General features: G+C 46.6%; 1 protein-coding gene across 1 annotated transcript in view; it reads right to left on the bottom strand.

The window, feature by feature from the left end:
* Positions 1 to 11,576: 11,576 nt before the first annotated feature.
* LOC131092207 (myosin-13) overlaps positions 11,577 to 25,329 on the bottom strand; it is a 28,438-nt gene continuing 14,685 nt past the window's right edge. The window contains exons 23-39 of the mRNA XM_058038807.1: positions 24,735 to 24,880; positions 24,559 to 24,649; positions 23,412 to 23,801; positions 23,193 to 23,319; positions 22,691 to 22,809; positions 21,536 to 21,732; positions 20,886 to 21,069; positions 19,890 to 20,055; positions 19,019 to 19,143; positions 17,248 to 17,556; positions 16,955 to 17,158; positions 15,798 to 15,923; positions 14,560 to 14,730; positions 13,904 to 14,008; positions 13,734 to 13,829; positions 12,658 to 12,792; positions 11,577 to 11,659 (exon numbers count right to left, since the gene is read on the bottom strand). Coding sequence (XP_057894790.1) covers positions 11,645 to 11,659; positions 12,658 to 12,792; positions 13,734 to 13,829; positions 13,904 to 14,008; positions 14,560 to 14,730; positions 15,798 to 15,923; positions 16,955 to 17,158; positions 17,248 to 17,556; positions 19,019 to 19,143; positions 19,890 to 20,055; positions 20,886 to 21,069; positions 21,536 to 21,732; positions 22,691 to 22,809; positions 23,193 to 23,319; positions 23,412 to 23,801; positions 24,559 to 24,649; positions 24,735 to 24,880 — 2,706 coding nt within the window. The 3' untranslated portion in view covers positions 11,577 to 11,644. The remainder of the gene's footprint in view (positions 11,660 to 12,657; positions 12,793 to 13,733; positions 13,830 to 13,903; positions 14,009 to 14,559; positions 14,731 to 15,797; positions 15,924 to 16,954; positions 17,159 to 17,247; positions 17,557 to 19,018; positions 19,144 to 19,889; positions 20,056 to 20,885; positions 21,070 to 21,535; positions 21,733 to 22,690; positions 22,810 to 23,192; positions 23,320 to 23,411; positions 23,802 to 24,558; positions 24,650 to 24,734; positions 24,881 to 25,329) is intronic.

Raw genomic sequence — 25,329 nt, 5'->3', positions numbered from 1 at the left:
GCGGGACGGGACAGCGAGAGGGAGCGCGAGTGAGTGACCCGAGGGGCGAGGCGGGGGGACAGCGTGGGGGAGAGGGCACGGGGAGCACCGCTATGTGCGACAGGGACCGTTCCGAGGGACTGTGTGTGCTCCGCACCGCTCTGTGTATCTGTGTGACAGACACTGTTCCGAGGGAATGTGTGTGCTCCACACCCCTCTGTGTATCTGTGTGACAGACACTGTTCCGAGGGACTGTGTGTGCTCCGCACCGCTCAGTGTATTTGTGTGACAGACATTGTTCCGAGGGACTGTGTGTGCTCCACACCCCTCTGTGTATCTGTGTGACAGACACTGTTCCGAGGGACTGTGTGTGCTCCGCAGCGCTCTGTGTATCTGTGTGACAGACACTGTTCCGAGGGATGCTCTGTGTGCTCCACTCTCCTCTTCTGTGTATCTCTGTGACACACTGTTCCGACGGACTCTCTGTGTTCTGCCTGTGTGCTCCACACCCCTGTGTGCGACAGACACTGTTCCGAGGGATGCTCTGTGTGCTCTGTGTGACTGTGTGCGACAGACACTGTTCTGAGGGACTCTGTGTTCTGCCTGTGTGCTCCACACCCCTTCTGTATGGCTGTGTGTGACAGACACTGCTGCGAGGGATGCTCTGTGTGCTCCACACCCCTCGGTATGGCTGTGTGTGACACTGTTCCAACAGATTCTCTGTGTTCTGCCTGTGTCCTCCACACCTCTCTGTGTGGCTGTGTGACAATATTGAGAGGGACGCCTGTGTGCTTCACCCCTCTGTATGGCTGTGTGTGACAGACACCGTTCCGAGGGATGCTCTGTGTGCTTCACACCCTTCTGTGTATCTGCATGTGACAGACACTGCTCTGAGGGACTCTCTGCTTGTGTGCCCCACACCCCTCTGTGTGGGTCTCTGTGTGTGTGTGTGTGGGACAAATGCTGTGTCACCCCGTGGGTGCATTAGTGATGCCCACCTGTAGGTCTGTGAGAGGCAGCCGTGTTTGTGACAACAGGACACTTGTGTGTGTCAGTGACAGGCAGCAAATGTGACACTGAGTGTGCCTGAAGCGTTTGTGACGCTGTGTGTTTGTCACCTGTGTGTGTGTGCAGCGCCTGTGTGAGATGGTGGGTGAACCACCGTGCATGTCCAACACTATCACCCTGAGTCAGACACTGTGTGTGTTTGGAGAGAATGCTGTCTGTGTGAGTGTGAGACACCTCTAATGTGGGACACTCACTGTGCGTGTGCATTTGTCACACACGATCCAGGGTGTGAGATAAAGACCTTATGTGACACACCTGAGCACGTGTGAAGTGCGTGTGTGACACGTCCTCAAGTGCAGCACCTGTCTGAGTGCACACCTTGCTTCATGTGTGTGTGACTGCCGCTCGTGTGTGAATTTCACATGTGTTGGCACCTCTGTGTGGCACCCTGGTTTGTGGCCTTTCTCCTGGACCTTTCAGAAGGTGGCTTTCAATGTAGCTGTCCTTCATTTAGCACAGATTGCAGCTGAGCTCTGCAGGGTGTTTTATTAGGATTCTTTCAACAATTTCAGCCTTTTCTCACTGTTCTATTTTTTGATTCTCTGGATTGTGATGAATTGCTTAAAATCATCCCCTTTTGATATGTATTTAAGCAGATAACTACTGATCTATGATCTATTATGTGGTATTATCACAGCAGCTGTGCCTTGCTTGGCAAAACTGCACAGACCTGATATCATGGCACACCTCCAGGTACATCTACCAGCAGTATTCTCTAACAATGCCATTTATAGATGGCAAGAACTGAAATCAAAACAAAATCCTCTCTTTTTCTAAAGCATATACACACCCAGCTTTGCTATGTTGCAACTCATATCCACATAGTTAAAAGCATTCACGTAAAATAATTTATTTTGGTTTGAATATTGCTTTTCTTATGTTTGATGTTGACAGAATGCTTCAGTATTTTCTTTGGTTTATTTTTGATTTTTTTTTCCTCTACTTTCAACTTGCTTTTTCTCACTCTCTCCCTTTCTAATATTTTTGCAGGCTTCTGTTCTTCTTTGCAGCAACTCTCTTGATGGGAAAGCCTCTAGCAGTCAGTCCTAGGGTTGTCCCCTCCCTGAAGCCTTTACAAACTTTAGCTTTTTAGCAAGCAAACCCAAATGTAAACACTTGCCTAATTTTTATTTTTAATTTTCTTTCTAAACATGTTACTATGGCTTGCCTTTGGCTTGTGTACAAATGTCCAGTCTGTAAGCAGAAAACCTTTTAGTCACTGGAGGTAAATATCTCTTGAACAGTTCCATAAATAATCCTCATTTTATGTTGGAGATAATGACCAGGTTGGGCTCTCTTGAGCTGTGTTTTGTCCTTCTCCTCAGCTTGCAGGATGGCTTTGCTTCCTCAGCAGAGAGCAGCTCTTGCCAAAGGCTTGGCTGGACCTGTGCTTGCTTCTGCATCATGTAATATCTGTATTGTGAAGGATGTTAAAAGGGGATAAGCTTGGTGTGTGAGGAGAATTATTTCTGAGCATAGGCATCTTTTTTTATCTAGCATATCAGAGCCAGGGTTATGATGAGGTACAGAAGCCATCCCAGAACAAATCCTAGTGTCAAGAAATGCTGTCTAGGAATGAGAAAGAGCCAACTTCACATAACACTGCAGAAAACCTCCACTGTGGTCATCCAGTCAGAGAGAGAGAGCTCATTCCATGATTTCACATCTTGTTCTTGGGCCTTAAAGTGCCATCACTGCAACAAGCCCTGTGCAGATGGGCAGATTTCCTGAAGAGGGACCTAAGAACATCCTGGGAGTACCACAAGAAGGCTCACACCTGTCGGCTGTAGGAGCAGAATGGTCAATTTTTTTTTTTTCTTTTTGTTCAAAGTAGTATTTGACAATCTGTCTAGCCTGTGAAAAAGATCTAAATGACTCCAGCTGTCTTCTCAGAATAGATTCTGCAGAGCTCCAATGAGAATGGGTTAGCACGGGTATATGGGAGAGCTTTATAACCAAGATGGATTGGAGATTTCCATGAATAATTGATTGGCCATACCTGCTTTCAAGAGGCAGCACCACCACATCTCCTGAGGCCGGGAACCAGGAAAGAAAGAGACTAAAAAAAGCTACATGTAGCACTGGATCTTTAAATGACCTTTGATATCTAGGAGACTACAGAAATTAATTCTGGTTTTGGAGAGCAAATGTTCTGAGTGTGTACATAGAAGATACTTTCAGTTGTTAAAATGCTTAAAAGTTTTTGGTGGAAGAGGCCATTCTCAGTGCTTTAAACAGCCAAAATACCAGAACAGATCCAGGGGCTCAGAACAAAACTTCATCTGGTCTACAGTCTCGTTTTGGTCATTGACTTACAGAGAATGAATGTCCTAGACCAGACACTCATGAGAATCACATTTGGAAACTCAGGCATCCAGGACTTCAAACATTCTCAGCAGAGGACTTGGATTTATGAGTCATGTTCATCTGATCAAATATGTGATTCAAACATGAATTTTTTAAAAAACCAAAGGATACAGCTTGGCTTTACCTTTGGTTTCTGCTTTTAGAAGTTTTTCAGATGGCTCTGCTGACCTTGGAATTCCCTTTATACAAGTTCAGCCCTGAAAATGAAGTCAGATGTGCAGTGCCCTGCCTGGCTGTGGTTGTAGTAAAATTTTGTGATGTTCTAAGGCAGGTTTAGTCATCTTTGTCTAAGTAGTGCCCAGAGCTGTATCTACTATTTTAGAATCAGACATAAACAAGTGTATTCTCTGTCTATAAATGGACAGGGGTATTACATGAACAACAGCTTGTGGTGATTCACATGGGAATCAACTGGATGTTTCTGCCAGAGTAATTCACCTGGAGAGATGACTGCTTCCATTCACTTCCTTTCTTGGAAGCAGGCTGAGAATAACAAACTGTTCCGATAACATCAGCCTAATTCCAGTCAACATATTTCCTACTGAGAGGCAGGGCAGGCCCCACCCTGCTGCATGACAGGCAGTAATTGGGCCTAGAAATGTGACTCATAACTCTGACACTTTGCCTCGGAGTTAGGTGTCAGCAGCAGCCAGTTGTCACAAAGCCCTGTTTGAAACAGTGATGCCAAACCTTCTCTCCAGCAGTTCAGTGTTCACCTCTCACTTCTTGGGGCTCTGAAAAGCCTCAGTCTCAGCTGTGTGTTTCTATTAGATGGCTGCAGGATTTAAAATCAGTTTCCCTCTGTCTTGCTGCTGTTTCTCTTGCTGCAAACTAAACATTCAGTGCATCCAGGGCACTTCATGGTGGTCAGTGTGCCCACAAAGGAAGGACAGGCCTCATTTTAGACCACCTTTATTTGCTGAAGCAGACACTGCTGTAGCTTTATCCTCTCTTCTTCCAGCTCTATAAACACTAGGCCATTAAATGTTTAATGGTTTTGGGTTTATTCAATGTTTAACTATTTCATGCTAAATGGAAAAGTCATTGAAAGGAAGAAAGGCACTGTCTATCAATCATATAATTGCAGTATTAATAACAATAAGCTGTGACTACATGGATCTCAGCTTCTAACTTAGACAACAACATTAGACAAATAACTCTGGATCTGTCTGGTATATTATCTTGTCTCCAGCAATATCAAACAGCAGAAATCTAGGGAAAAGGACAGGTAGAGAGAGACCTTTCTGAAAACACGCTCTTCATTTCCAGAAAATGGTAGCTCATGTCTTCCCCAGTTAGAGGTGGTATCGCATCATTCCCCATTCATCTCCATTATTGAGGCTAGTCATTTTTTTTAGGCCATGCAAACTCTTGGCATGCATAACATTCTGTAGCAAGGGTTTCCAGTGCAGGCATGGTATTTTGGAGCCTGTCCCTTGTTTGTTTCATCTGAGGACTGTGCTGGCCCACAGCCATAGGCTCAACCCACCCACAGTGACCTTCATCCCCTAAGAGCTGCACTGGAGTCCAAACCTGAACCATGACTCTGAAATTTACCTGCACATGGAGATGTGGGCATGAGGGACTAAGGGGCTTGTCCAAGATTACATGGAGAACCACTGGAAAAAAAGGAAAACATCTCAAGAGGACTCTGATGAAAGCACCCAAACTTTCCTTCAAATGTCCTTCTCTCTGGCTTGGTATCAGTCTTAGTGCTACAATTTGGGCTTGCCAGATAATCTGCAGCAGCTTGCTGGATCCCAGAGTGTCTGATCTTCTCTTTTGAGCCCATGGAGAACCAGGCTTCTGGCCAGCTAAGGAGAACAATCCAGGCAGGCAGCCCTCTGGCCAAACTCCCTCTGGGTGTGCTAGCTTGGACATTGATATTTCCCCGACACTAAGCTTTCCTCTTCAGCATGAATTGCTCATTACTTGAATTCCATCAGGGATTTCTTGTGTCATGAAAGAGTGGAGATTCTGCCTGAACACACTGAGCAGGACTGACTGCTTTCTGTGGATGAAGCTGTTGATGTGTGTGTGTGTGCCTGTATCTGCAGGACATAGATGTCTCAGTGTTTGCCTCTCAATGGTGCCTCTGTTCTACAGCCATCTGTGGATAAAGCTGCTATTCTGCCATGAACAATGACTCATACAGGAAAGTCTTGAAGAATTAGGCAAGAATTAGGCAAGTTCGTCCTGAGGACTATTGAAGATGAGGATCCAATCCCATAAATTCTTGGAAAAACTCAGCCTTAGTTTTCCCTTGACAGCTTTAATCTTTAAAACCTGCTCTTGCTGATACACATTTGCCAACAGCAGGTTGGCAGCAAACTGTCTCTGTCAGAGGACATCACACATCCGCTGCTTGCCTCTGAGCCCTGCTCACTGTGACCAGCTTCTCCTCACTGCATTTTCCAAAGAGGATCTTACTGGTGACTCTTCCATCTCCTGTATTCTCCTGAGCCCCCACAGATTATTGTCTCCAGTCTCTTTTCTTGTAGAGTCACTATTCCTGACCCCCTGCAAGCTTCACCTGGACCTGGAGCTGCCCAAAAACTCTGTGAAGGCTGTAGGGACTATCTGGGTATCAAAAAAATCACAACAATCTCTGCTTCAAATATCTAGTCAGGTTTGGGTACTCAGGAAAGAGCTGAAAGGAAGGAAACAACCAGAGGATTTTATCAGGCAGTCTCCTGTAGGCAGATTGAAAGCAGAAGGAAGAGTTTCTGAAGATCAATTGTGCTTCTCCAACTAGTGGGGAAGGTTCTAGTTTGTGGCACCACTGTAGAAAGAAAAGATTGCAGGGTTCTTATATTGCAGAAAGGAAACTGTCTGAGGAACGAAGATTAAAATGATCAAGAAAGTTTAAAACAAATGGACATATCCTCATAATGTAATTATAAGGAAATTCCAGGTGTGTAAACCATACATACAAAAAATAAACACAATAAACACAAGTTTTCAATTGGACTAGAATTTAATTAGTAATTTTATTCTCAGATTTTGAAGTTTCTCTAGGTATCAGGTCTGTGCTTCTCGACCTTTCCAGTGAATTGATCAGTCCTCAAGCTGCAGAGTGCAACTTCCTTCCTGCTAGGTTAGTGAGTTCAGCTGGGTCAGTGAAGAATGTGCATTGAAATCCCATCTCCTGCTCCAAGCAGGGCTAACTTCCAAGCTGGCTAAAGTCACTCCAGGCTCTTGACCACATGTATCCTGGAAATCCCATGGAGATTCTAAAACCTCCTTGGGCAGCCTGTCCCAAGGCTGCAGCACTCTCCTGGTAAATGAGACGCTCCCTTTGTTGGGAAAGGATTTTTCTGGCTGGCAACATGAGCCCATTGCCTCTTGTCCTTTCACTGTGCACTTGCAGGAAAAGCTTGGATGTGTTGGAATTTTATCCCCCCCTTGCAGCAGCATCTCTGCAGTGCGATCCCCCAGCCTTCCCTAAATTCCCACCTCCTCTCCTCACCCAGCACAGACTCCTGCTGGTCCCGGGGCTGTGCTGGAGCCTCTCCAGCGTGTCAGCATCCCCCTCACAATGGGCCGTGTGTGTGTGAGAGCTGCACAGGGTGCTGCAGATGCAGCCTGCCCCGAGGCAGGCAGAGGGAGTGACCACATCCCTGCACTTGCTGACCACTTGCTGATGCAGTCCCGTGACTGGTGGGTGTTGCTGCTGCAGGGGAGCACTGCTGACACAGGTCCAGCTTGTTTTCCACCAGAATCCCAAGGCCTTTACTGCAGGGCTGCACTCTGCAGTCAGTCCCCACTCTGTCCTAATGCATGGAGTTGTTTTGTCACAGGTTAAAAAGATAAAGAGGTTTTATTTATCACAGAGAAAATATATGAGGTGAATTAAACCAAATTTATCATGGGCTTGGAAAGGGTCAAACCCTGAGTCCTCTTGTGCTGATGCTAATACAAGTACAGATCAAGAGTGGCACATGGGAGCAGCATTTCAACCTGAAAATTGGGGTTTTCTGCAGAAAGTTCTTATGTCAGTCACAGATTTAAGCAAGGGGCTGTTAACTCTCAGCACAAGTTACTCTTTTCCTACAGGCCTGAAAGAGAATCTTGTAGGGCCCTGGAATGAATCCCACTTCTCTCCATTCCCCCAGGACCTCAAAGGAGGAGCAGGCACCATGCCTAGAGGGGATGAGCTCCGTGTGTGCATGGTGTGGTTTTAAATCAGCATTTTAATCCTCCCTTTGATTAAAAACCCTCCTTTGCAGATAGGCAAAGTTGCAAGAATTATCCAGGCAAACTAGCAAGAATTATCCTTCGGATACATTGATATGGGACACAGCTCCATCTCCCTTAATCAGCTACTTTCTTACTGTTCTAAAATAAAGAGTCCTTTTTTAATTTCCTAGTAGAGGAGATATTTATATTTCGTGTCACTTCCGGTTTGACTGAATGAAAAATAGTACATTACTTGTTCTTAAAGAAATAAATAAAGTTCATTTTATAAACTTAGCAGTTATCTCGTTTCAACTTCCTTCCAGCTTTCCACACTTTTTTTGAGGGACAAGCAAAGGACTCAGAGGGCTCTGGAAGTTTTATGAGGACTACGAAGCACACCAGGAAACTTCTGAGAATGCAAAGCATTACTCAGACAAAGCCTTCATCACAGCAGAGCAAAAAATAGCCCCAAGAACACTCCTGCAGAACCAAACCCCCAAACAGCAGGAGCTGTTTCTCCTTCCTGCAGTTTTTTCTTCCTTTATGCACAAACAGGTTTGTGTTTAACAAAAGGCTAAACCCTGATAATCTGCTGATTTGCCAGCCAGCCCTGTGCTTATCACAGCAGTGTTTGTTGGCCAGGGCAGAGGCAGTGCTAACGTGCCCAGCTGTGCTGTGAGAGCATCATCATCGTGTGTGTGTCATGTGAGACAGCGAGGGCAGGACCTGCACCCGGGGCTGGACACAGGGAATGCTGTTTGTGAGCAGCTGAGCACACCCATCCACCCCAGGATGGACACAGGGAATGCTGTTTGTGATCAGGCTGAGCACACCCATCCACCCCAGGATGGACACAGCCCCTGCTGTTTGGGATCAGGCTGAGCATCTCTGACAGCAGCTCCTGCCACACTGCAGGATGGGCCAGCCAGAGCTGGGGATGGCTGGAACCACTTGTGGGTGTCTCTGGGTCTGTGTTGAAGGCACTTGAGACAGTAGTTCATGTTCAGACTCAGGTGTTTATTATTTCTTATCAGTAAAACAGCCTCACAACCATGAGTTTGGCAGCTTTACATAAGAAGGCACAAAATGGCCAACAATCTCTTGGTACAAGGTCTTTTAAGATTAAACTATCCAATTAAGAACTGACACCTGGGTTATTTTCACTTTTAACCCAAAAACTGATCCCAAAGAGCTGCAATATGGACTTTTCCACCCAATTACAAAATGCCACCCAAACCCACGGAGAGGAAGGAAGCAGAAGCATGAAGAAGAAACCCAGGATGACACCCTGTGCCCTCCATCTTGCTTCCATTCACAACAGACTAAAAATCCCAAAACCTCAATTTCTGACTCAGTGATACACCTACACTGCTCTCTATAATCTATTTCACAATTTTGTGGGTTCCAGTCTATCTTGAAATCTGGGAAACTTTCTCCATGAATGAGGGTCAAAGTCAGCGCTGCCCTGGGGGTCAGGGCACCCCATAGCAGACAGAGAAATATTCCCTGTGCCCTGGGTTTGCACAGATGGCAGGTAGCCATGGAGCTGGGGAATGAAACAATGAGATGATTTTTGTCAGCTTGACAAACAGATCATTGCTTGATGGCAGGGCCCTGTCCAAGGGGCAGCAGCAAACAACGTGCCAGGGAGTTCTGACTGGCACAAAGGAGCCCAAATGTGGATGGGAGGATGAATGGCCAGTCAGGAGGCATGGGTGACAGCCAGCTGTGATGACAGGGTATAAAACACAGGACAGAAGATGACAGAAATCTAAATGGAAAACAACGTATGGCAGCAATTTAACAGATAAATACACGGAAGAAGAGAAAGGAATGACATGAGAGGAAGGGACACAGAGTGCTGGATGTGCATGGGAGGAGGCAGAAGCCTTGGCTGGGGTGACCAGCAGGTGTGGGTGATGGCACTGGCGCCTGGAGACAGCACTGGGGGTGAGGAGAGCAGCCAGAGCCACTGCTGCTGTGGCTGTCACTTGGGCCACGGGGCACAGACCAGCATGAGCACGGCCAGGAGCCAGCACGGCCTGTGCCCTGGCACTACCCTGGCACTACCCTGGCACACCTGCCAGCAGCGTGGGATCCTGTCCCGGTGCAGGAGCGGCTCAGACACCACGGGGAGCCCCTGGGGCTGGCGGTGCGCTCCCAGCACGGCAGGGATGCTCTGTCCTCTCGGGGACAAGGAGCGGCTCAGCAACCGCGTGTCTGGGGCATCCCGCACGAACCGCACCTCGCATCCCCCGCACCCTGCACACCGCACCTCTTGCACCCCGAACCCCTCAGTCCGCACAGCCCGAACCCCTCAGTCCGCACATCCTGTATCCCCTGCACCCCGCACACTGTGTAGCCTCCGCACCCCCTGTAGCCCCTGTACCCCTCGCACACCCCGATCCCCCACACCCCGCACACACCCCACACCCTGCACGCCGCACCTCTTGGAAACAGAACCGCTCAGTCCGCACACCCCGGTCCCCTGTACCCCCCGCACATCCCAATCCCCTGCACCCCGCATACACTGTACCCTCTGCACACCCTGTACCCCCCGCACCTCTCACGTTCTGTACCCCCCGCACACCCTGCACACCCCGTACCCCCCGTAAACCCTGTACCCCCCGGCACTCTGCACACCCCGTACCCCCGTAAACCCTGTACCCCCCGGCACCTTGCACACCCTGCACACCCCGTACCCCCTGTAAACCCTGTACCCCCCGGCACCCTGCACATCCCGTACCCCCCGTACCCCCCGTACCCCCCGTACCCCGCGGCACCCTGCACACCCCGTACCCCCCGTATTCCCCCGGACCCCGCACCCCCCGCGGGCCGGCGGTTCCACAGCGCCCCCTCGCGCCGCACCGGCGCAGCTGCGCCTGGCAGCGCTCCCGCCAGCCCGCGGGCACGGAGCGCGCAGAGGGACACGGACAGACAGACACACGGACACATGGACACACGGACACATGGACACACGGACAGCGGGACACGGACACACGGGCACACGGACACATGGACACATGGACACACGGACGCATAGGGACACATACGGACACACGGACAGAAGGACACACGGACACAGAGGGACACATGGACACATGGACAAAAGGACACACGGACAGCGGGACACGGACAGACAGACACACGGACAGAAGGACACACGGACAGCGGGACACGGACACACGGATACATGGACACACGGACGCATGGGGACACACAGACGGGCACATGGACACACGGACACAGAGGGACACACAGAAGGACACGCGGACAGCGGGACATGGACACATGGACACACGGACGGATGGACACATGGACACATGGACACGGACACATGGACACAGGGGGACACACATAAGGACACACGGACAGCGGGAAACGGACACGTACACATGGAAACAGAGGGACAGATGGACAGCGATGGACAGACAGCGAGACAGACACACGGACAGAGGCATACACGGACATCAAAGGGACGCACGGACACATCACATGGACACACATCAGAAGGACACACGGACACATGGACACATGGACACACAGAGAGAGACTGAGACAGACACAGACAGACTGACAGACACGGACAGTTGGACACGAGGACGTGGACAGACAGACATGGACAGACAGACTGTGAGGCAGGGACACACAGACAGGAACAGACAGACTGGGATACAGGCACGGATGCTGAGACACAGACAAGGACAGACAGACACAGACGGACAGACACAGGGACACACGGACACACACAGATACACAGAAAGATACTTGTCAATCTCATAGTGAATCAACAGTCCATATAGTCACTAAAGCATCACCCAGGTTTATTTTATATATATATATATATAAGTATACATTTATATATATTTATATATATATATATATATATATATATATATAAATAAGATTTCTCACAGCTTCACCTTAAGGCTGGCTAAATATATCAGTTACACACAAGCACACCGGGTTACTTGAAGAAAGTAATGGATATCTGCTGGATCCACAGAAGTCTTTATCAGGAGGGAGCCTGCCGCAGCTCAGGTCAGGAACCTCATTTCTCTGATTTCTAAGTACAGAAAAAGGAAGATAATGTAGAGGGTACTGGAGCAACTGAGTTATTTGTGGTCTTGTTTCAAGTCTGTGGCTGTTGCAATTGTTCTGCCATTTTGTAATGAAGAAATAATATCTCCCAATTGTGCTGAAAGACCTGGATTCTTAGGGTTGATTGTATCTGGTCTGATTCCAAAAGAACTTGCAAAATGAAGTGGCTTTGAGTAAGTGACTGTCCCAGATTGCAATACAAGATGTAGTCTATTTGTATGGCATCTGTATGGCAGCTGTCTTCTGTTCACTGGGCAGTTTTCCTTATCTCTTCCACACCCAATCCTCTCTCAGGGCTGACATCTGCTGATAACAGCTATTGAATGTCGCTGCATGGCTGATAAGAACTACAGCATCCCATTGGGAGATGGGAGCCCAGAGGGAGGAGCCAAGCATTCCTGCCTGGATAGAATCTGGAGAATCTGGAACACCAGCACGGCTTCTGCACTGGATTGCCCAGAGGAGCAGCAGCTGCCTCTGCCCCTGGATCTTCAGAGGAAGAATACATCCTTCTCTACAGGATCCCTGCTCCAGCAGAACCACCCCTGACACTGCAGGAGGGCTGAGCCACAATTCCAATGGGACTGCTGCCAACACCCTGACCCACAGGGTGTCAGGTTGGGTTCTGACTCTGGCAGTGTTGGTTTGGTTTACTGCATTGTTTATTTTATCCTTTTATTTCCTTCCCTAATAAAGAACTGTTATTCCTACTCCCATATTTTTGCCTGAGAGCCCCTAATTTCAAATTTATAGCAATTTGGAGGGAAGGGGTTTACATTTTCCATTTCAGGGGAGGCTCCTGCCTTCCTTAGCAGACACCTGTCTTTCCAAACCAAGACAGTGACAATTCCTGGCCTTTATTTATGAGGACACTCCAGTAAAAGAGTGGGAGGAATGCAGCTGTGGCCGTTTGAGCAGTGACCACCAGCACAAGAAGGTCCCTCTCTGCAGCCTCCAACTCACCTGGCCTTCCATGTCCCTGCTTTTGGCTCTCAGCTTGTTCACCTGCCCTTCAGCAATGTCAGCTCGTTCCTTCGCCTCCTCCAGCTCGTGCTGCGCCTTGCGGCACCGCGAGAGATTGAGGTTTGCCTGCTCCTCCTGAAAATCAGACAGCATTGGCACAAATGTCACTGCCCTGCTGTGGGAATCCCCAGAGAGGGGGAACTGTGGGAATCCATAAAATCAGAAGGTTTTGGGAAAGCTGCAAAAGGCCTCAGAGGCAGCAGAACTGTGATTAGAGCTAAGCAGTAGCCATGAGATTGGTCAGCAGAAAAATTATATAAGTAGAAAAGTAAGGACAAATAGAACAATGGTCTGTGTATTAACTCCCTAAGCTGCAGAAAAGTTTATCTAGTGAGATAATAGGAATTTCTAAGCTTAATAATGGAGCTCTGTGCATTGTGTTTTAAGGCTCACAAGCAGGTATTGTATTTGAAATAAGCAAGCATTGTTTAACCAGAGGTACCTGTGCTTATGGTGGTTGGATAGAACTACTGTCAATGTGCTTTTGCTTTGTGAGATTGGTCAAAAAACCTTTAAAGTGAGTTGTAACATTAAGTTCTTAGTCTGCTGGCTGGGATGTGAGCTGGTGGCATCTTCCCATTGTCATAACCATGTAATGAGAGCGATGCTGGAAAATGAAACAGCTCAAGGCACGTTCCCAGCAGTCCTGTCCCATTGGTGATTTGTACAGAGACCCCAGGCAGTGATACCCTGCCACCACTGACACCTGTGCTGGCCTCATTGCCAGTACTCTGTGTTTATATCCAGTATCACCCACAGCATGGCCACCTGGGGGGCAGAACAATTACCCCACTCTGTTCCAGGTGGGAAAATTGGCTTGTGCAGCTCCAAAAGTGCACCAGTTCCAGGAGAACTACAGCTACACCTGCTCTGCTGTGAGCCATAATTAAGAATATTCAAAGGCAGTGTGGCCTTGGCTGCCCTGTCAAATTCAGTATTCAATAATTTAATGATCTAGGGAGCCCAGCTTTCAGAAATCTCCACCCAGGCCCCACTGAAAAGAGTCCTCCACTCACAGCTTCCTCAGCCTGTTTCTTGTAGGCTTTCACTTTCAACTGCAGCTTGTCCACCAGGTCCTGGAGCCGAAGAATATTTTTCTTATCTTCTTCAGACTGTAGGAAGTGAAAAAGGAGTCAGCCTTGGCAGCTGGACTGAGGTGGCCCACGTGGGAGGGGGGAGGATGTACCTGGTAGGTGAGCTCCTTCAGCCTCCGTTCGTACTTGCGAGCTCCTTTCAGGGATTCTATTCCTCGTTTCTGCTCAGAGTGAAGCTCATTTTCCAACTCGTTAATCTGGAACACAGGATCATGGTGAAGATGGCAAGAATGGCTGCTGATCCTGCTGCCCTGCAGCTGCTTCTTGGGTCTAGATTAGCTAAAATATGCTCCCTGTGTTATGTTGGTGATGACAAAGTGTGTGAACCAATAGTTGTTTATAAAAGGAACTCAGCTGTGCATACCTAGAGAATTTGTAGTGAAAATCAGGCTTAAATCTGTCAGAGAGGAGTAAATGGACACAGGGGAGGGTGAGTTCTATCAATGTTCACCAGGTAAATAGGAAAAATCTGTTTTATTTTTTGTCTTTCATTTGTTATCTTTGGGAGTGTCAGTGGCAAATACTGTTTGGGGACAGCATGGAAACCTGGCTGCTGTCTATTCCCTTTCCACTTGTCCAGCTTCCACAGGCATTGAACTAGAGATGTAAGGTGGCATATCTATCACAGCTCTCACCAAACCTGCTGGGGATACCTGGGGCTCTCCCTGTTTCCACCTTCCCAAGAGGTTCCACCAACCAAGGGCCCAGTCAGAAACTTCACCTTAATCTACCCAAATCTTCACCATACCCTGGCCTCCAGCTTCTGGAGTTGTTTCTTCCCTCCCTTCAGTGCCAGCTGCTCGGCCTCATCCAGACGGTGCTGCAGGTCCTTCACTGTCTGTTCCAGGTTCTTCTTCATCCTCTCCAGGTGGGCACTGGTGTCCTGCTCCTTCTTCAGCTCTTCTGCCATCATGGCCGCCTGGTTGTGGTCACAGTTGTGTTACAAATATTTCCATCCCAGCAGTTCTGGGTGCATGAGAAAAACCCCCAGCCTCACACTGGTGAGGGACTCTGCGCATTCTCAGTGCCCATGGCTGCGACAAACAGCATCACTCTTTCTCAAAGTCTGTGTTTCTAAAACTGCTTCACCTCAGAGAACAGACAGGGTTGACACAAAGAAAAAAATAATCAAGGCATGCAAATGCGTTGGTGCCAATGTTCTACGTTTTAAGTCAGTCAAAATTGAGGTGTTACCAGCTAGCACCCTGCATCTCTGAGCTTCCTCGTGACTTTGAGTGTCTGGCTATCTGAAATTTTCCAGAGTCAGACATCTAAGCAATTTTTGCCAGTGAGATGACCCTGAGTACCTCATATTGCAGTGAAAAGCTTTTGCCTGCTGAGGTGCTCAGAAGCTGGGTTGATAGGTGTGGCCCAGCAGAGAAGTCAGGGATCCTGCAGCACTGCTGCTGGTGGGCAGGCAGGACCAAACCCTGGTGCACCAGGGCTTAATGCAATAGTGTCACCATTCTTCTCGGTTTAATTTTCCTATACCTTTCCTAGATGGTCCAAGGTGCTGTTATTTCTGATAACGTGGAACCTGTAGCCTCATTTAAATGAACCATTTATATTCTCTCTTTGTCTTTCTTACATCTAGCATTTGTATAGAATTGTGTATGATTTTATTCTTAATTTCTGCTTTTCTGTGCTGTGTCTGGACAGGCTTTTGTTTCAAACTACTCTTTTTCTATTACAATTTTGCCACCATCTGTTCTATCCTGCCTACTACATTTACTCTGGAAGCAAAAGTGAATGGGTATGGGGAAGGGGAGAGAGAATTCCTCTTCAATACAGACAGCTAGCAGGACATGAGGACCCTTTCTGAAGGGGTCTTCTGTGTCCTCTGGTAGGGCAAGGTCTGCATGAGGCAGGGACTGTGTGTCACATATATTTTCTGCTGAAGAATTGGATCTCCTGCATCTGACTGCTGCCTTTCTAGAGTGGAAAAGTTACTGTGGTAGCACAAAATGGAAGAGCAAGAGGACTCACATCTGTGATTGCTTTCTTTGCTTTCTCCTCTGCATTCCTGGCTTCCTGAATGCTGTCTTCAACTTCAGTCTGTAAGTGAGTTATGTCCACTTCCAGTCTCTTCTTGGTGTTGATGAGGCTCGTGTTCTGTTGGGGCAATCAGCAGACAGGTCATCCCCTCCCTCTTTACTAATTAGTGTGGGATGAGCTGCTGCCTAAACATTCAGAGTCCTAGAATATTTAATTGATCCTAGTCCCTGTGCATTCCACAATATTTAATTGATCCTAGTCCCTGTGCATTCCACATTTGAGGGAATCAGAAGCAGAGAGCCACGTGAGCATGGTTCATACAGGGGCTGCAGTTCTCGTGCCCCCTGAGCCAGGGAGCCCAGAGTGGGGCTGGGAGCCCTGCCAGGCACCTGCTGGTCCCTGCCCCAGCTGATCCAGCCCCACCTCATCCTCCAGCTCCCACTGTTCCACATTTCAGAACTCAGTGCATCCCTCTGGGTGTCCAGAGTTGCTGAGGACCCCGCCGGGGGGCTCAGAGACCCTGGCACACAACCCAGAGCACCTGGGGATTTGATTTTGACCCCTGGAGCAAGTTACCAGCTTTGTATGAGGACCTGAAAGTCACAAAAGTTTAAATAGTATAATAATAAAATTATCACAGGGTGAAAATGTAGATTTTAGGATTTTTGGTATGGGGGTTATGGGGACAAGATGGAGGAACTTGGGCGTGTCCAGCCTTTCTTCTTCTTGGTTTCCATCTTCTGCAGTGATGTTGGCACTTTGGCACTGGTTTAGAGTAGAAGGGCACTGTCTAACATAGGTGAAAGGTATTGGGAATTAAGTGTAAATATGTTATACGTAGTTTGTAGTATAAAAGGACAACACAGAGTGCCTGTGGCTGCCCTGCTGAGCAGATCTCGGCTGGGCAGAAAGAAAATTTTATAGATAAGAATGAATAAACAACTTCAAGACTGAAAAACTGAAGAGCTCTGACTCTTTCTTCGGATGCGCGGGCTGAAACAGAGACCTCAGGGCAGCAATTAACAACCAAACCCCAAGACTCACACAGCAGGTGAGTGTGTTTGTGCCACTCCCATTTGTGAGTTTGTGTTCATGCCACTCCCACAGGCCTGTAGAAATCTCCTGTGGTGCCAGGAGGTGCCAAATACCTGTGAGTGCAGCAGCTGCACCCTCTCGCTGGCGTCTGTGAGCTCCTGCTCCGACACCTTACGGGCTCGCTCCGTCTGCTCCATGGCAGCTCTCATCTCCTCCATCTCGGTTGTCATCAGACCATTCCTGCGCTCCACTATAGCCAGCTGCTCCTTCAGGTCATCATTCTCCCTCAGGGCATCGTCTAAATGGAGCTGGGAGTCCTTGAAAGGTGAGAGCACCAAATGTGAGACCCAGAGGCGAGCAGAGGGAATGGGAAAGACTCGGGGGGCAGCAGCCTTGTGGTGCCTACCTTGAGCTGCCCTTGCAGAGCTTTGAGGTGCTTCTGTGTCTCTGCTACCTGACAGTTGGCATGGCTCAGCTGGATTTCCATGTCGTTCAGGTCTCCTTCCATCTTCTTTTTCAGCCTCAGAGCATCATTTCTGCTCCTGACCTCGGCATCCAGCATGGTTTGCATGGACTCTAATACCCTCTGGTGATTCCTCTTCAGCTGTTGAATCTCCTCATCTTTCTCTGCAGTCCTTCTGTCAACGTCTGACTTCACCTGGTTCAGCTCCAGCTGAACACGTAAGATTTTCCCCTCTTCGTGCTCTAAAGAGCCCTGTGAGAGTTGAAATATTACAATTTGTTTCTGTAGTGTCCATTGCTGGGAAATGCCCATGAAGAAATGTGACCCTTTGCATCTGGGAAGGACCCTAACATGGACCTTTAAAGACCAAGCACTGAAAAATCTGACTCCTATTCCATACTCACTGTACCCCAGCTAGATATCAAATGGTAATTTAGGAATAATATTCCTTAGGAAAATGCCTCAGACACCGCAAGGTCTGGGCACTGAAGGCTGTGGTGATACAGGAGAGACAACAGATCATGAGGAAATATAAAATAGGACAGCCAAGCCACCTGCTCAGAAGCAGCTTGCCTTCTCTTACACCTCCATGCTGATTTCTGCCTTGTCCCACCCCAGTGACTGTGTGGCCAAGTTGCCCTTTCACACAACCTTTCCCTCTGGAACTCATTCCATTCCCTCTGGTGCCATCCAGCTTCAGTTGCAGTAGCAGTGAAAGGCCTGAGGCTGGGTCTTTCCACCCACTGGACAGAAATAAGCACATGCAGAGAACAAAAAAGCTGATGCAGCCCTGGCATCCCTTTTTAAGAACATATTTTCCAGAGGTGCCTGACTCTCCTTTTGGATTCTAGAATGAGCCAATGTTGATTAATTCAGGATTAGACTGATGATATTTAGATGCATAAATTGGAGTAGATGGATTACATGACCACAATAACTCTTGCTCCTACTGCCCACCCATTTAGTGAGATCTAGAGATTGTTTTATACTTCTTTTTCTGCCTAAGAGGAGTTAAAGAGAAAATCAAGTGAAGCTCTTCTTGGTGGTGAAGAGCAAAAAGACAAAAGGTCTGTTAAAAGTCAATACAAGGGAAATCCTGGCTGCATACAGGGGTAAAAATCTTTAACCCTGAGAATGATGTTGTACTGGAAAATGTTGTCCAGCAATAGCCTGAAATCTCCATCCTTGAAAATTATGAAAACCAATTAGACAAGGATTTGAGCAACCTAATGTAAGGTCAAAGTTGCCCTTCTTTGACCAAGAAGTTGACTAAAGACTTCTAGGGATCCTGTACAAGCTAATTCTGTGCTCACAAAGATATTTTGTGGAGTATCAGATGTGGTCATACAGAAATAATAAAATCTTTTCCAAGAGGCAGTCAGGGAAGATACAGAGCAGAAGGCTAGAAACAAAACTGTTAGGAGTTTTTAAATTTCAGAGACTTTTCTACAGCCTTCCATGGAAGCAAATGCAAATAAATGGTGCCAAATGAGCTCAATTTTAGCCGGGGCCTGAAGGGGTTTTGTGCATGATAGCACAACAAGGAATGCCCCTTTGGTATGGCAGGGGAGCAGCCCCTGTGCTTTTTGGTCTGTCTGTGCTGCTTACTGCAATTCTGGGACAGTTTCAGGATAAGCAGGAATATAAAATACATCCCCAAATTTTCTCTGTTCGCAGTTTCTTTAAAAGCAGGCCCCTGACTGAGGACACTTGCCTCTGCTTCTTCTAATGCTGCTTGTAGGTCACACTTTTCTTGCTCAATTTGCTTCTTTGCTTTCTCCAGCCCATGATTTGCTTTTCCAGACTCAGCAATCTGTTCAGTCAGGTCAGAAATTTCCTCTGCAACCAGAAAACACATACTCAGCTCCTCTCAGACAGTGTGATCAGTGGCACCTGCAATTGCTCTTTGGCAGTGGGAATGACAAAAGAGACTCTGGTGTAATGGGATGTAACAGTGAGAAAAATAATACATCTTATGTGCAATCTTTATTTCTGATAACCTGCACATCCCAGCTCAGTGTGCAATTTGAAAATGAGAGGGACCAACTGAGTGAGCTCAGAAAACAATGTCAGCTTCCTCTGGGTAGTGAAATTACATCTCCAAAGACAGTCATGTTTGATTGATCTCTTTATGCTCAGATAATTCCCAGTGATCACTCAGTTCACAAAAAGGATCTGAGTTGTATTTCCTTTCTATAATTAGTTTGCTTATTAAATGCCAACCCATTGTGGCACAGCTGCATGGTCCTCCAATAATCAGGAGACAGACTGATTTTTTTCTAGCAGCAGTGAGTGAAGCAATCTGAAAAAAAACTGAGTATCATCATAATTTCTGTCTATTCAGTTAACTTGGTCCTCATCCCTGCAGAGGATTATGATGGTGTGAAGAAGGGGGAACATCCTGAGGGAGCAGGATGTTGTAGAGGTGGAAGTGTGTGCTTGCAGGTGACTTTATGATCAGCTGAACAGGAAAGGAAGTCACCACCTTTGTGGGAAAATGATAAAGAACAAAACCCTGGGAAGAGGCAGAGCTCTGGCAGTCCAGAAATTCACAGTGAATCCAGGTGACAGACACATGAACTCACGCTGGAGGTTCTTGTTCTCCCTCCTGACAGTCTCGGCCTGGTCGAGCATCTCCTCGTAGGCGTTCTTCATGCGGAAGATCTCGGTGCTGAGGGAGCGCGACTCCTTCTGGGCAGCCTCCAGCTCAGTCTGGCTCTCCTGGTACTTCTGCTTCCATTCAGCCAGGATCTGGAGGGACAGAAGGAGAATGACCCATTCTGACACACACTCCTTCTCTGCACCTTTATAGACAAGAACCCAAGAGGCCTGGCCTATCTTAATGGTCTCTTGCTTTGGACTGTTCTCTGCCTGTGACAATAACTTCCTGTGATGCATGCCCTGGTTGTTTTGGTGAGATTTACCTAAATTTGCCTCTTCAACCAACACTAGTGCATGCCCCAAGCTGTCAGGAAGGAGTTTGGTTTGACACCAGCCTGAACATAATGTATTTGGTCTGAATAAGGATGTGTGAGGCTTGGTTGTGTTGCAGGAGTCAGTCCTGGACCAAGCCCACCAAGAAAGGTCATTCTTTACCAATTCTCTCCTCACTTTGATACACAGACCTGTAAGATCCTTTTTTTGCACAGTGTTCTCACTCACACAAGGGTATGCCAAGACACAGGGCTGTGCAGCATCACTTGGTCCAACAGTGCAGATTCTTTTAAATGTTAGTAAGGGCACTGAAGGCTGGAACTTTCCATGAGTCTGAGGCTGGCAGACTAGCACTGGGGCTTCTTAGCTTGCATGTGAGTACTCAGTCTGCTTGACGAGTCTCCCTTGTGAAGACTTCATGTTTTTAAGATTATCAGAAGGTGGATTTATTATTTTCTGTGGTCACCTGAGGTTACTTATACAATGACTTTGCCATATGTCCCACTATGGGGTCCTTACCATAATTTTGCTTTGGGCAAGATGCAGTTTATTTTAATGTGAGTGCAGAACTTTGATAATTTCAGAATTTGTCTTGTCCTATCAGATATCTAATGGTGTTTAGATCTGGCATGGTCTTTTGAACAAACCTTATCAAAATTTCTCTGCTTTTTATCGAATGCTGCACAGACTGCATGTGACCTCTCCACATCAATCATGAGATCATCCACTTCCCCCTGCAGCTTCTGCTTTGTCTTCTCCAGTGAAGCACATTTTGCATTGACAGCCTCAATCTGCTCCTCTGATTCCTGCAGGCGCTGGGCCAGCTTCTTCCTGCAGGATGGGACATTCAGCTCTGAGGAAAAGAAAATTCTGACCTTCTCAGAAAATGGACATGGAAGGAGTTTGGAATGGGGAAGATGGGCACAGAGAGCAATATATAATGCTGTGGTGGCAGGAGCCTGGGGGTGGCACAGCAGTCTGAAGTGGTGCATAGATTGAGAGGATAAGAACGGTACCAATGTGGAGATGGACCAAAAATATGCTTTCAATACTGACAGGGTAAAGGATGTGCTCTTTCAACTACTATGATTAACTCAGTGCACTGGAATCCTCCTTTATGCGGACACCCCTAAGCCTCCACCCCTACTTTTCCACTTACCCCCCTTTTCACTTCCAATACATTAAAATGCACACTGCTGTGCAAATTTCCACTACAAATATATTCTGGTTTCCTTCAGCTCTGCCTTCATTATGCTTAAATATCCTTCTACTTGCTCCAAGCCACTCCTCCACATACTTGGCCTCCTCGAGCTCCTCCGTGCGCTGAATCGCGTCCGTCTCGTATTTGGTTCTCCACTGGGCCACTTCACTGTTGGCCTTGGACAGGGCTCGTTGCAGCTCCCCCTTGGCCTCCTGCTCCTCCTCATATTGTTCCCGGAGCAAGTCACAGTCGTGGCGAGCGGACTGCAGGGCATGGGCCAGGGCATTCTTGGCCTTGGCAGTAAAAATGAAACAAGTCGTCAGAACACGAATAATTTGTGACTGGGTATTTTTCCTCTAGTCTGATAAAATATTCATATCTCCCTGTCCATGTGCTGCAGTTGCTAGAGAAACAGAAGGAGCAAAATGAATAACATTAGGCATTCTGTGTCTCAGGCTTGATGTTGTTAAACAGGGTGCTTGCCTGTGGTGGTGTTTCAGGGTCCCCAGGATGAGGGGAGAGATGAGAATCTTGACCCCATGTTTCAGAAGGCTGATTTATAATTTTATTATATATATTATATTAAAAGAAAATGATATACTAAAACTGTATTAAGAAAGAGAAAGGAGGCATTGGAAGGCTAGCAAAGAATGATAATAAAATCATGTGACTGACCAGAGAGTCCGAGATGTCCGGGCTGTGATTGGTCATCAAGTAAAAACAACCACATGAGACCAATCTCAGATCCACCTGTTGCATTCCACAGCAGCAGTTAATTATTGTTTACATTTTGTTTCTGAGGCCTTTCAGCTTCTCAGGAGAAAAAATCCTGGCAAAAGGATTTTTCATAAAAGATTTCTGTGACACTTGCCCATCTTGTCTGGGGTGATAACACCTTTCAACCACATCTGCACCAGGTGTTTCAAGCAGAGGCAAAATAAATCCACCCACAGACAAATTGCAAGCACTGCTGCTCTATTTTCTTTTTTTTGGCTGCTGCTGTTTGCTTTGCCTATAGGCACAGAGCTGCTTTCTTTCACTTCTCTCATGTTTTTGATCTTCAGAATGCATGATGAGAAGGGCTTAAACTGTCTTGCTTATTTAATTTTTAATGTCTCCTCACTGTGTTGCATTCCAAGGCAAAGTTCAAAATTTTCACTACTCTGATGTCCCTTCTCTGAGGAGAAATCTCATTTCTTTTAAAATAAATTTAAAATAAATATTGTGTTGATTCAAATTAAAGCAAGTCACCTTATTTTCTTCCTCTAGTTGTCTCTTAAGCTCTTCAGTCTGCTGAGTGAAAGTGTGTTTGCCTCGAGTTAACTGAGAAATCAAGGCCTCCTTCTCCTCCAGCTGCCGAGTAAGTTCACCTAACGAGAGAAAGGCTTTGTTTTTTACACAGAGATAGGAGACATAAAACGAATTTACGAGAGCAGCTAGCCATGTGGGATTGCAAGATATAACATAGTAAATTGAAGGGAGAGTAGTCATTGCATTCCCACTGATGGGAAAAGCTGTGCTGACGTCAACGAAAAGATGAACTGACCACAAGCTCACATGATCATTTTGACTGTCAGTACTGCTTCTGGTTTGGTTTTGTGTTTCCTTGGGCAGGTTTCTATGACTGCCACCAGGAGGAGATTCTACTTTCTGAGTTTTGTTCAGATCCCCGAGTGATGAATATGTTACAAAACACACGGGCATTCAGGCAGTGGACTGACACTGGAATATTACATTTGATCAAGGGACCTACCATTCTCAGTCTGTAGGCGTGTTTTCTGTGTGTTCAGATCATTAATGAGCCGCACATGTTCATCATCTTTGGCTCTGACTTCACTGAACTGGTCTTCAAGAGCTCGGCACATCTTCTCCAGGTTACTCTGCAAAGAGGCAGGAAACAAATCCCTCGGTTCATCCATTTGTTCAGAAGAACAACGCTAACAACGACAAATACTCCTTCCCATGCAGCAACCTTGGCTTTGGAGACAGACTCCACATTGCTGGCCAAGTCGTCAATCTCCATCTTCAGCTCACTCTTCTCCTTCTCCAGCTTCTGCTTCACGCGTTGCAGGTTGTCGATCTGCTCGCCCAGCTCAGCTGTGCTGTCCGCGTGCTTCTTGCGCAGGGCGGCAGCCGTGGCTTCATGCTGCAGCGTGGCCTCTTCCAGGTCACGGCGCATCTTCTGGAACTCTGCCTCACGCTTCTTGTTCATCTCCACCTGAGCTGCTGTGGCCCCTCCTGCTTCTTCCAGGCGCTCGCTGATCTCCTCCAGCTCCCTGGACAGGTCGACTCTCTGCTTCTCAGACTTGGCGCGGATCGCGCGCTCTGCCTCGATTTCCTCCTCCAGTTCCTCTATCCGAGCCTATGAGAGTTAATTGGTTAAAAGAGGGCTTTTGGATGGACAGATGTAATGTTATCGCTAAGGAATAAAGAGGAAACATTCACATCCATTAATACTTCTGTTTCTAAAGAGAAGTGCTGTAGTATTTTTTGGGGTATTTTTCATCAGGAATGATGAATCTAATTCTATGTTTCTAGAAGGTTAATTTAATATTTTATGTTACTATATTAGATAAAAGAATGCTATACTAAAACTATCCTAAAGAATAGAGAAAGGATACAGACAGAATGCTACAAAAAATGATCATGAAAACTCGTGACCCTCTCCAGACTCTTGACACAGCTGAACCGTGATTGGTCATTTGTCACAGACATATTTTATGAAAAATCTTTTTGCCAGGATTTTTTCTCCTGAGAAGCCTCAGAGGAAAAAAAAAAACAATAATTATCTGCTGCTGTGGAATGCAGCAGGTGCATCTTTGATTGGTCCATGTGAGTTGTTTCTACTTGATGATCAATCACAGGTCCAGCTGTATTGGGACTCTGGTCAGTCACAAGATTGTATTACCATTCCTTTCTTTGCTGGCCTTCTGATAAAATCCTTTCTTCTTTTCTTTTACTATAGGGTGCTGAGATGGGAACAGCACCCAGAGTCCCATATTAATGGTTTTATTCATGTGAGGGATAATATTTTTGTAAAATGGTCTAAGAATAAATACCAGTTAATTCTAAGAAACTTGTGCTTGCCACTAAAATTATTAATACCTCCTCCATTTTACCTGAATCTCCTTAATTTTCTTTTGCAGCTGAGAACTTTGAGCCTGCTCATCTTCAATTTTACTTTGCAACTGGCTAATTTCAAAATCCTTTCTATTAAAGAACAAGAAGGGAAATTCAGTGTGGTTAAGATAAACATGAATTTCAGAATTCAGAGTACAATAAGTCAGTGTAATACTTTTTTAGCCTTTCATCCATTTGTTGCTTATCATTTTCTAGATCCATTATGGAATCCTGAGACATCTTCAGATCACCCTCCAGTTTTCTCTTTGCTCTCTCAAGGTCCATTCGCAGCTTCTTCTCTTGTTCCAGAGATGCTTCAAGCTAAAACACATAAAACATACTGTGACATACATAAATTATACTTTAAAGTAACTATGCTTGATTTAAAAATCTAACTAAGTTGGAAATTGATGAATAGAGAAAATAACCAGGACAATAACCAGGACATCTCCATGTGTGCTGCATTCTCACCATGAGAGAGGTGTCGGCAACTTGACTGTGCACATATGAAATATTGAAACACCAGTTTTTGAAAAAACACAAGTTAAATTTTCCCAGTAGCTGCAGTTCCTAGCATATAGACTGCTAAATATACACAAATTCCCAGTATTTATAACTTCCTGTAGTATATGTGCATATAAATAGCAGCAGCAACCTCAAACTGTCACAGGTCTCCTGTTTCAGCTAATGAGTTAAATCAGATCACAAAAGTCTGCAGTGCTGAAATACCCTGTGATTAACATGAAAGTTGTGCTGGATTCCACAATTTC

The sequence above is a fragment of the Melospiza georgiana genome, chromosome 21, assembly GCF_028018845.1.
Source record: "Melospiza georgiana isolate bMelGeo1 chromosome 21, bMelGeo1.pri, whole genome shotgun sequence".
Classification (NCBI taxonomy): domain Eukaryota; kingdom Metazoa; phylum Chordata; class Aves; order Passeriformes; family Passerellidae; genus Melospiza; species Melospiza georgiana.
This window is presented reverse-complemented; position numbering and strand designations above follow the sequence as displayed.